The sequence below is a fragment of the Diospyros lotus genome, chromosome 13, assembly GCF_014633365.1.
Source record: "Diospyros lotus cultivar Yz01 chromosome 13, ASM1463336v1, whole genome shotgun sequence".
NCBI classification, from domain to species: domain Eukaryota; kingdom Viridiplantae; phylum Streptophyta; class Magnoliopsida; order Ericales; family Ebenaceae; genus Diospyros; species Diospyros lotus.
This window is the reverse complement of record NC_068350.1, coordinates 2,953,964-2,966,071: the sequence shown is the minus strand read 5'-3', so window position 1 is coordinate 2,966,071 and position 12,108 is coordinate 2,953,964. Positions and strand designations below refer to the sequence as shown.

The 12,108-nt window shown below is 36.2% G+C and overlaps 1 protein-coding gene across 3 annotated transcripts in view; it reads right to left on the bottom strand.

Annotated features, from left to right (window-relative positions):
• Positions 1–12,108, bottom strand: part of LOC127787843 (PH, RCC1 and FYVE domains-containing protein 1-like) — a 55,851-nt gene that overhangs the window by 7,287 nt on the left and 36,456 nt on the right. For all 3 annotated transcript variants that reach the window (XR_008020256.1, XM_052315879.1, XM_052315878.1), the window contains exons 4-7: positions 7,906–7,986; positions 7,514–7,672; positions 4,300–6,426; positions 2,318–2,464 (exon numbers count right to left, since the gene is read on the bottom strand). Coding sequence is in view for 2 of the 3 variants with exons in the window: in XM_052315879.1 (XP_052171839.1) it covers positions 2,318–2,464; positions 4,300–6,426; positions 7,514–7,672; positions 7,906–7,986 (2,514 nt within the window). In the remaining variant the exon portion in view is untranslated. The remainder of the gene's footprint in view (positions 1–2,317; positions 2,465–4,299; positions 6,427–7,513; positions 7,673–7,905; positions 7,987–12,108) is intronic.

Here is a 12,108-nt window from a genome sequence, read left to right as displayed (position 1 = left end):
AAAAAAGACATTTTTTATATCGAGCTGATAGAGTGGCCAATGATGCGTGGCAACGAGAGAGAGAAAGAGGTGAACAGAGGCCATTTTTGTAACAGGAGAGAATGTATCACTGTAATCCAACCTATAGATCTGTGTAAAGCCTTTGGCAACCAAGCGGGTCTTAAGACGTTCCTCCTGTCCATTAGGACCCACTTTGGGAGTGAATACCCATTGGCAACCAGCGGGAGTTTTTCCTAGTGGTAAAGGCACCAAATCCCAAGTACCATTCGAATGTAAGGCGTCAATATCATCTAACATAGCTTGACGCCAACCAGGATGGGACAGAGCTTCACCTGTGGTTTTAGGAATAGAAATAGAGGAAAGACTCAAAACAAAGGCACTATAATAAGGAGACAAATGGTCATAGCATAAAAGTTATAAATAGGATGGGGATTACGAGTAGACCGTGTATCTTTGCAAAGAGTAATAGGGAGATTGTCGGGCTCAGGATCCGGGGTAGAAGGGACCGCAGACGGAGAGAGTGAGTCAGGAGAGTCTTGGGCCGGAGGAATGCTGGCGTCGGTAGTGGGATGAGGACGACAGTGATATGTAAGAAGTGGAGGAGCCGTGGAAGGTGGACCGAAAAATGGTAAGGTAGGCGCCATAGAGGAGAAGACAGACGGACCCAATGAGAACAACAGAAGAAAAGAAAAAGGAACATGCAAAACCTGGTAAAGACTCTATGAATCAGGCTAAGCAACCGAAAAGAAAGACTGTTGTTCAAAAAATGTGATATCAGCAGACATAAGATAGCGGTTCAGCTCATGAGAATAACACTTATAGCCTTTCTGCAATCGGGAATAGTCAAGGAAGATACACCTAAGAGATTTGGCAGCAAGCTTATCCTGCCATTTTTTACATTAAGAAACTTCCTAAAACCATTTTTTAGAAACTTCCAATGAAGAGAGCTGTCACCAACCATAGCCGCCAACCACAATGAGAATGTGTGGGAAGCACGGGATCACAAGCACATCAAACCGTATAGCCAAAATAGGAAACTTTGGCTACACGGATCCACATATTTCATCAATTATGCCATTATTATTATTATTATTATTATTATTATTATTATTATTATTATTATTATATTTAACGGTATTTTTATCTTGAATTACTAGTATCTTTCAACATGGGGATAATATCCTTGGCCTATACGTATCCTTATTTTTTTGAATCACCATATCCCGTATGTTCTGTGTTTTTCTAAGTTTTATCTGTATGGGTGCTTTTGAGGATAGAAATACGACATGTTGACAACTATTTTGCAGTGTCAATGCTTCATACCTGCACCAAGTGCTCGTCCTTTTGGGGTAACTGCTAGTCTGCTAGGTGAATGCAGAAAGCTGCGTTGATCAAATATGGAAAAACCAATGAAACTTAATTATTTATTTCACTATTATTATCTTGTTAAAATATATATGATTTGGAGTAGATGGCTAAAGTTTCCCCATAATATCTTATTTGGCGTACATGACATGCTTGGCAGGTTCATGTAAATAATGGGCTAGGCAATTGGCAAAGACCAGTATCAGAAGTTAATGACTGAGAAAGGACCTTTCTTACTCTATCAACACATGCAGATTACATAAACCTAAATCGCAGTTGGCACAAAATACCAAAGTCCATTTCTGAACAGCTGAAAATGCGATCAGAACTTTGTTTTTTTGAAAATATTCCCAAGGCTATTTATCAGCTACAAAGAGGCTTCTCCCTTCTCTGTGATCCTGCCAGAAATCCTTGTAAATCAGCACTGTTCCTTTCCCTCCCCTGCCCCAAATTCCCAGAAAAGGTCCCAAAAATGAGAATACAGGAGTTTAGAGTAACTGATGATAGACAGGAATAACTATTAGATTAATAATCAAAAGACAGAAATAGGTTTGTAGCACTACTCAAGTGACATGCATGATGGCATATACTTTCCAGTTGGGTAAACACTTTCAATCATGTTACGATCCTAACATGTCCTTAAGATAAAGAATAACCAGAGCAGATTTGACCCTGTAATTCAAGCCTAACCATACATTGTCACCTTACTTTGAAACCACCTTTTCCATCTGATATTTGGCAGAATAGAAGGGAAAAGAAAATTCTAATAAAAGACAAAGGTATGGTTCCCACTTAAGTCTGAAGTGTGCTAGTAAAGTTAGCTTGTGGTTATCCAATATGAAGAAATTAATTGTTTACGTCCATATTGAACAGGCAGAGTGCCTGTGACTGATAAACATCTTTCCTAGATGAAAATATCTGAAGTACAGAATTTATTGAACATAAAGTCTACCTGTGCAGTTAGAGACTTAATAACTTCCTTTGCAGCTTTGAATTTTTCAGCTTCATTTGCTGATGTATCTGTTGCTTCCTTCAATTGCCTTGACATTCTCCCCAGTTCTGCTTCTAGAAGTTGGGACTTGCTAGTAAGATCCTCAACCTACATTTTTTTTTTAAATTCAAGTTCAAAATGAAATCTTTAGGTGCCATATATCAACAAAGCAAAACTGGAGTATACAGTAAAAGACATATGCTGCATGGTCTAAAAAATTTATGTCTCTACTTATTTTTGTTTATGAGCATGTAACCCTTATGCATGAAAGGATTGACTATAAACCAACATAAATATTCTGTGGAAAGACCAACAGGGCGAATGAAAGGTCTCACTGAAACTGAGCAACTACTTCATGGGAGAGCCATCGATTTTCTGAGGACACAAGATATTTTACCTTCCCAAATTTGTTAGCGTAATAGTTTTAGTTGATTTCCTTATATTTCCCCAACAATGTCCAACATCCAGCCAGATCCAATTTGTGGAATTAAATTAAACATTCTAGTCCTCAAACTGAAATTATGAAAGCTTGAAACTGGTAGAGATGGCAAGGTGGCAGAATTATTTTCTTTTTTATTTCATAGAATCAACAAAAGGCAGCATGCAAAGTTGGGGGAGAGGGGCAGGGAACAAAAAGAATTGAGAGCTAAGATTTGGGAACCATAGGGTAACCTTAGTTCTGAATATAATGCCCTCTTTTGCTTGACGAAAGACATCCTGGCAAAGGCTGTGTATATTAGTAAAAAAAGGGGACTTTCATGGATCCAATGGCTCTCTGACTGGTGTGCCTGAAAATTATTTGGTATCAAATTCTTACATTAGACCCTTTAGCACCACTTCTTTTAGATGATCTTTCGCTTTTTTGCTTAAGAAAAAGATTAGGTGTTTGGTTGACAGCTTTTTTGCTTAAAAAAGTAACCTTTTGGACCAAAAAAGCCCAAAAAGTCTTTAGCATTTTTTCGCTTAAATGAAAGAGAAATGATATCTTTTACACTTTTTTTTTTAGCTTAAATCACTTTGATACAGAATGATCTACAGAAGCTAGATTTTTTATGTAGTAACCAAACACTCCACCGCCTTTTAAGCCATATTCTTTCTACTTCTTAGACAAGCTTTGTAACAAGAAAGGAAGGTGCGTAATGGACCCTGTTAAGAGTGGAATAATAATATAAAAAATAAAGTTAACTCTATATCCAACAGCTTAAACTTTTAGATGAGATGATTAACAATTTAACATGATATTGAAGTAGGCACAAAGGTCTTGAGTGCAATCATCATCGCTAACCCAATATTAAATAGTTGAACGTGTTTGGACTAGTTATCTAGGAAGCCTGGCCATAGATGAGAGGGTGTGTTGGGAGAAAATAATAATATAAAAGGTAAAGTTAATCCTCCATTTAACAACTTAAGCTTTTTAGATGAAATGGTAGTTAACAATTTAACAAAGACAAAGTCAATAATGAGGTTCAAATTGTCCTACAGGATTATGTTGGGGTTAGGTTTTCTGCTATGTCCAATGGCGGAACCAAAATGGTAAAGACACAATATAAAGGTTCTACAGGCAGCAGTGAGAGATCCATGGACATGTGCACTAATGAATTGGTTGGGTATCTCCAACTTGTTGTGAAATGCATTAGTTTCAATAAAACCACATACTATATACTCTAGAAAAATATTTAGAGTTAAAAATAAACATATTCTTGACTTCCCAACTTCCTGTCCGTTGTCCTTTTTCCTAAGTAGAGAAGAAGGCATGTTCCAAAAAGAGATATCATGAAGGTATGAAATCACAAGATAATGTATCCTTCACATGTGGGAGGATTGTAGAGATCAAATGAATTATGCTCCTTAGAAGTGCCATCAATAAACCAATAACAAATAGAACCAGAGATTTATGCATGAATGCAACTTATATAGTTACTGCAACTTCATAAAGGCTTTACCTGAGCTCTCAAATTTAGGACATCTTGTCTTAGTCTTTCATTTTCATTCTTTGAATCAGCAATCACCATTTCAGATGTATGAAGATCGAGTGATGATGCAAGTGTTGCAGACTGCACCTGAGCTGACTTTCTTCTAACAGGAGATGGTGCCCGAGACACCATTCTAGAAACAGGAACAGAAACTGAAACTGGAAAAAAATTCTTTTGAGCTCCAATTAGAAATTTTGATGCTTTTGAGGAAGAGATACTCCCCCTTTGTGTATTTCCACTTGCAATCGGGAACACATGGCTACCATTTGATTCTATTTTTGTATTGGATCTAGAATTTCTGCCTTCAGCCTGATTGATTATGTTGGAAGATGCAAGTATAGAAGACTGTTGTAGTGTATGACCCCTGATCTCTTTTTCAGCTGCCTCATTGGATTTATTAAGGATAGACCCACTTTTCATGTTAGAAATTAGAGCATGAGATCCAGATTCAGCAACCTTGTTTAGCTTGTTAAAACAATCATCACATACACGATATGGTCGGTGCATACTAGGAGCTAAAGAAGCTTTCAGTGATTTCCTACTGCTGCATGTGCTGCAAAAAGCAAGGCCACAGTTGTAACAATTATGATGTTTTCTTCTGAAATTAAATGGATTGTGACAACCAGAACACAAAGAATCATCGGTGGTTGATGCTAATCCATGAAGACATACAACAGCAGTAAAATTTGCACCACAAGCTATGCTCTTTATTTGCTTATCTTTAAAAGCATCAATTAGTGTGGGTGTATTCCGATCCTCACTGTCTCCATGGCCTAATTGGCCTTGTGCACCCTTCCCCCAAGTATAAACTTCTCTTTTTGAAGTTAAAACTGCAACATGATAGGAGCCACAGGCAATTTCTTCCACAAAACTGCTAGCAATATTACCTTCAACGCAGGTGGGTGTCATTGCATCAGCTAAAGGACTCCCCAACTGACCATAAGCTGTGCTTCCCATTGTGTAAACTCGTCCTGTAGTTGTAAGAGCAACTGTTAGGTTGTGGCCACAGGCTACTTGACAGAAGCTTATGTTAATCAATGAAACTACACACTTGGGAACTACACTTGATTCTCTATCACCATGTCCAAGTTGACCTTTATCCCCATTCCCCCAGGTGAATAACATTCCAGATGAAGAGTTATCAGAAGTTACAGAAATAGATCCAGACATTACTTCAATAACTGCAGCAGTATGCCATACTCCACAAGCGACACTTACTGTCCGTAATCCTTTTAAGGCTTCCACTTCCCTTGGGGTGCCTGCGCTCTTGTGATCTCCATGGCCCAAGGCACCGAAAGTTCCATCTCCAAAAGTAAACAACTGGCCTGCAGATGTTACAAGAGCTGTATGCCAAGGTCCACATGAAATATATGATACATGTATTCCCTCCAAGATACCACTTACTTTCTTAGGAATCCAGTGACTGGCTTCACTTCCATGCCCAAGCAAACCAGAGTTGTGACTACCATCACCCCATGTATAAAGATCCCCAGAAAATGAAACAGCACACGTGTGATATTCACCACAAGATACTAGTTCAATGTTCACACCACCAAGAGCATCAATGAACTTTGGGTGTGAAACATCGGCTTCTACTCCATGCCCAAGCCTGCCCCCAGATTCCTCCCCCCAACTAAATATCTCTCCTTGTTTTGTGACTAAGACAGCATGCCTACCACCACAAGCAATTCTGTGAACATCAAGTACAGCTGTCGACTCCAACAGTTTAGGAAAAAATGCATCTGTCTTGGTGCCAGATGAACTACCAGCCCCATTCATGCCACCGCCCAGGAGTCCATCACCGATTTGTTCTCCCCATATCAAAACATCACCCGAGGCATCAAAATCTTCATGGGTGGAACCATGGCTTGATAAACTTTGACCACTAGATAAACTAACTCGAAATGTTTCAGCAACTGAACTAAGACCATTTGAATTATTTTCTAGACCTTCACATGACAATGGACTAAAAGAATCGGTTACTGGTTCAGGTTGAGCCTGGATTTCACTTGCTGCAGTTAATGAAATTATGTCAGAGAACGCCTTTCCCAACCCAGTATGGGGAAGACTCACAATGTATGGAGTATCTCCTTGATCCTGATATATAGGTAAAGAATAAAAAAAGAAGTAAGAGAAGAACAAGAAAATAAAAGGAAGAGAACTTTTCTGCATATAAATGAAAAATATAGATGAATCAATATGATTTCAAAGATGTATAAATAAGACCTGTTTGGTTAAGGAAAATATTTTCCAATTTTGCAGCTCTAATCTTCCACTCTATCCCTAGTTTTCCTTTTCCCACAGAAAATATCGAAAACACGTCCTCCTCCTATTGAATACTGGAAACCATTTCTTATTTTGAAAACTGAAAAATATAATCGAAATGATCACAAAAAATATGTTCAATTGTATATAATATAATAACATATCAGTAATAATATTGAAACATTAATAATTATATTATTATTGCTATAAAACTAATGCTATTGATACAATATTGATTACATTGGTAACATTATGTTATTATATTAAAATTGCAAAAAAATTAGAATGATAATGTCATTAAATTAATATTAATAAAAATATTCATTGTATTACTATAATATGATATTAATTGATATTGATTACAAATTTTATTTCTTTTCTAAAATCTTTACAAATTTTATAATACTAACATTTTTTTATTCATATTTTTACTAATTATTATTAGTCAATTTTATTATTTAACATTTTTACTGTTTATAATATTAATATTGTTCATATTCTAATACTATAATATTTTTATTATTAGTCAATGTTGCTACTTATTAATAATTGTACAGTTTATAATACTAATTTTCTGATATTTACGGTATTATTTATTATTACATTTTAAAATTCACCTCTGTACTATTTAAATTGTTCTCAATGTAAGTACAACTGATATTGATTTTGGGTTAAAAACCCATGTTTTTCATTTGTAAAACACAAGAAAAATACACCATTTTGTTAAGAAAACAATGAAACGTCCTTTCCAACAATCAATATAAATTTGGAAAACTGAAAAGTAGAGTTTTCTATTTTTTATCTGAAATTTTTTCTCATTTGCCCCAAATTTCTAGTTTTTTATTTTCTGTTGCAAAACGTTTCAAAAAATAAGGCTAGTTTTCCACAACTGAACAGCTCCAAAGAATTTGATCCTTACAAAAGGGAAGGCAGTAGGACAGGTTTTCTGAGCATGTGGACTATCTGCAGATGTACTCCCATTCCTTGCTTCACTTCCCAAGTTGCGATAACTACCATGTGCAATCAATGCCTTTAGACCAACAAACCAAACCTCAAGTTCATCCTTATCCTTACATATCTGTTAATGCAACAGTAGTGAGGGAAAAAAACAAGTTAAAGTGTATAAACCCAACAAGTTTATGTGATTTAAATCCATGTATAATATTCCAAACACAATAAACAAAAAAGGAAAACAACTTTCTACTTCCTACTGCATTTAGTAGGGGTTACTAGGTTCTTTAGGCTCAAACCAAGCTTTGTGCCATTCCTTACTCCTCAGCAGAAAGATCACTAGTGAAAAAGAAGACTCACCAAATCCAAGGATCGGTCATTGCATATGAGAGAGAATGACTGATATTCCTTCTCTGGACGGGGATACCTCTGAAATGTTGCCTGACAAGAAACCATTACCATTTTAGTCATAATTGTCATAAATTTAGAAGCACAAAACAGTAAACATTAAAGAAATGCCAAAGCATTGAGAATAATGAAAATCTTCAAGGTACCCTTATTAGAAAAATCCTTATGCCCTGAAGACCTTTTGATAGATTTTGCTAAAGCCTTTGCAGCTCTCTATGAAGCATCCAAATTATAAATGCCTATCCAAATAGTAATTGTAATGCCATGCTCTTCCAATGTGTTATTGCCTAAAAAATTAAGTTTTTTTAAAAAAAATTAAATTTACACCCACAAATTTCCATGAAATATTGTTTTAGCTCCTTAACAATAATTAAGGCAGCTAATTTAAGTTCTGCACAAAACGTAGTCTAGTTCTAACCTTATCGAGATATAATAACAAAAATTAAAGCATCAATTAAATAAAACTAAGTCATCGCATCTCTCATATTGAGTTCCACAATTTAAGGAAATTAAACAATAAAACAGAAATTCAAATTCGGGAATATAATTAAAAAAGACAGTCTTCTTCTTTTCTTCTATATGATCTTCTTCTATACAGGAATATATGATTAGCCACCATTTTATTTCCTTTTGAAATGCTTGAATCACCTTTAACACGTTTGAATATGCTTAAATTAGATGATGAACCACCTAGTGACACCTCCAAAACACTTTTCGTGCTTGTCATGCTTCCTACGCCCTTATGACAAAATGAGTTGGTAATTACCACTTATTGTTTTTCAATTGAACCCATACCATTTGGTTCAGGATGAAACACCAATCACTTAGTGATAACAATGTACCATCTCATTTATTCACCAAGTCAAAAAAGGCAATGATATGGTCATATATGTGTGCATCCCATTAAAAATGGGTTTTAATGCAATAATCATAAATTTCCACATCATACTTCAACATGTATAACCAAGGCTATCGTGCAATTTTTGCCAATTAAACATTCAAATGCATAATAAAATGTAAATTACAGGGCACCTATGCCATTTGAACAAAACCAGAGGACAAATGCATGATATAATAGACATGCAGGGTCTAAGTGCAATAACCCAAAGTTTTAGGGGTTCAAGTGTCATCTCTTGAAACTTTAAAAACTTTTGAAAAATTCCTCTCGTGTCCCTCATCTCCTCCAAACCCAAGCTACGCTACCAGCCAACATCTGGCCGCCCCTTTGCTGCTGCCGTCACTGCCTCTCACACCAGAACACCTCACCATCAACTCTGCCCTCTCCTGGTTTGCCGCAAACTGCTGCCACTGCTGCTCGCTGCAATGTCACTGTCAGCAACTAGTTTGCCAGTGACTGGTTTTGCTGGCACAGCAATCAGAAAGAGCTGCCAGCCACTGCTTCTCACCAGAAACCACTGCCAGTTTCCTACAGCGCTGGAAGCCACCTCAACTACCTCGCAGCTGGCTGCCATCCTCAATTCAACTGCTGCAGCCTCACCAGACTGGTTCCCAGTCGCTGCCAGTTTCTGGACCGCCGTTTTCCAAGCACCCTTGGCCACTGCAAACCACCTCCTGAAGCCAGAAAACACTGCAGACTGCCCCTGCCACTATAACACCCCACCAACTGACAACTGTTTTGCCTCACCGGCGACCCGACTCCCCCAAAATCTCTCCATTCTCTCCCCTTTTCTCTTCCTCTTGATTTGTGTGTCTCAAAACCGAAGAATGAACCTATTTTTATAGGCAATGAGGGTCGCCAAATTCTTCATCTTTCCATATGCAAGTGGTTTGTTATGAAATTGGATCGAATACAAACTATGATCAAACCATCAACCACACAAACAAACACATAATTTTATGTGAAAAAACCAAATTGAGAAAAACTACAGACGGAAAGAACAAAATATTACTAAACAAATATTGCTAGTATAAAAGTGATATTGCCACACCAATACATCACGAAGATGATATTGTTGCACTAATTCTAGTAACCTGGGCACTTATTTATAGACCTAAAATTATATATAGATGTACACAAGAAATCGTATCCTGACTAAAAGATGATTCTTGAGGATATTCCTCCAGATGAGATAAATTTCACTTAAAATCGAATTTGACAGCATCTTAATCATAATCAAATTTGAAGTCATAATCACGATCAAATTAGGAAACCCAATCATAGACAAATTTGAATTCTAGGTCACAATTATAAAAAGGTCCACCTTGACACAAAATTCAAATATGGAATTATCCAAAATTCTTTTTTCCAACAAAATCACGGGGAATTAATTTCCCAGATGAATACCAACCAAAACTGGACCACAGGGAATATCACCCAAATCCACACAAAGTTTACTACAATGGATATCTTCAGTTGCACTTAAAACATAGGCAACGAGATTAGCCTTAACATATCTTTAAGAAGGGTTGATATTTCTTTTGGGTTTATCCTTAGCAATACAATAATTTGATGGACCGGTACTTGCTTTCGGACTTGACTTGGGGCTTGACTTAATCTGAGATGATGACGACGGTTCAAATGTTTGACTCTTGTTGATTTCAATCTTCACATAAATATCAGAACTCTGGTGACCTGTAGGGTTAGATACTTTTGCAAAAGAATCACGAAGCATAGCAATTTCATCACAAATAACATCTCTGTTAATTACAACTTTAGACACTTCTAGATCCCATAATTTATAACCCCTAACACCAAATTTATAACCAAGGAAGAGACATTGTTTAGACCTTGGTTCTAATTTTTCATAATTAACATGAACAAATGCAGGATATCCAAAAATTTTCAAATTAGAATAATTCGCAGGAGTAACTGACCATAACTCCTTTGGAGTTTTCTTGTCAATAGCAAACGAATGAGACCGATTAACCAAAAATCATGCCATATAAGCAGCCTCAGCCCAAAAAGAGTTAGATAAACCGGAATTAGACAGCATACATTGTACCTTTTCCATCAAGATTCTATTCCTCTGCTTAGCTACACCATTTTGTTGTGGTGTACCTAGAACTATTAAATGCCTTAGAATTCCTTCTTTCATGCAGAAATCTTTAAATTCATGTGAACAAAATTCTAAACCATTATCAGTGCGGAGACGCTTAATTTGTATGTCGATTTATTTCTCAATCATAGTCTTCCACTACTTGAAAGTAGTAAAAACATTAGTCTTTTGTTTCAAGAAGAAAACCTAGACTTTCTTAAAAAAAATCATTGATGAAAGTTAACATATATCTGACACCACCTTTAGAGGGTACTCTGGCCGGACCCCAAAGATTAGAATGGACATGGTCTAGTATACCTTTAGTATTGTGAATGCCTTTACCGAAGACACAATGTTCACAAAACTCCAGTTTTCCAATACTGTACCCTTCAAGAAGTCATTTTTTGCTCAATTTAGCCATACATATTTCACTCATATGTCCAAGACGCATATGTCATAACTGAGTGATATCGATATCAGATAAAGAAGAAGTAGAAACAGAAACATCACCTGTAATGGTAGAACCCTACATAACATATAATTTATTATATTGTTTTGTACCTTTCATTATAACAAGAGCACCATTACTGACCTTAATAACTCCACCTTCACCAATGAACTTGTACCCATTCAAATCAAGAGTACTCAATGAAATAAGATTTCTTTTGAGAACAAGAACATGTTTGACATCAATTAAAGTTCGAACGATACCATCAAACATCCTAATTTTAACTGTTGCAATGCCAACAATTTTACAAGAAGAATGATTACCCATCAACACATCACCAGAATTCAAAGTTTTATATGTCGAAAACCAATCCCTTTTAGGAGACATATGAAACGTGCATGCAGTGTTGAGAATTCAATCTTCGCTAGGTTTAGTAACCTCATTATTAACCACCATAAATTCCCCATTACTACTATTATTTTCAACAACATTGGTTTCATTAAAAGTTTCTGGTTGTTTTTCCTTTCTAGTCAGATTCCTATCACTTAAGTTTGTTTTACAACTTATAACACTCATTCTCTATGTGTCCTTTCTTCTTATAGTAATTACAAATTTTTTCTTTGTTTCTAGACTTGATCTACTTTTTCCTCTATCAATAGAATTTCTATGTTCTATTCTCCTTCTAATCAACAAACCCTTCCCTGATTTTTA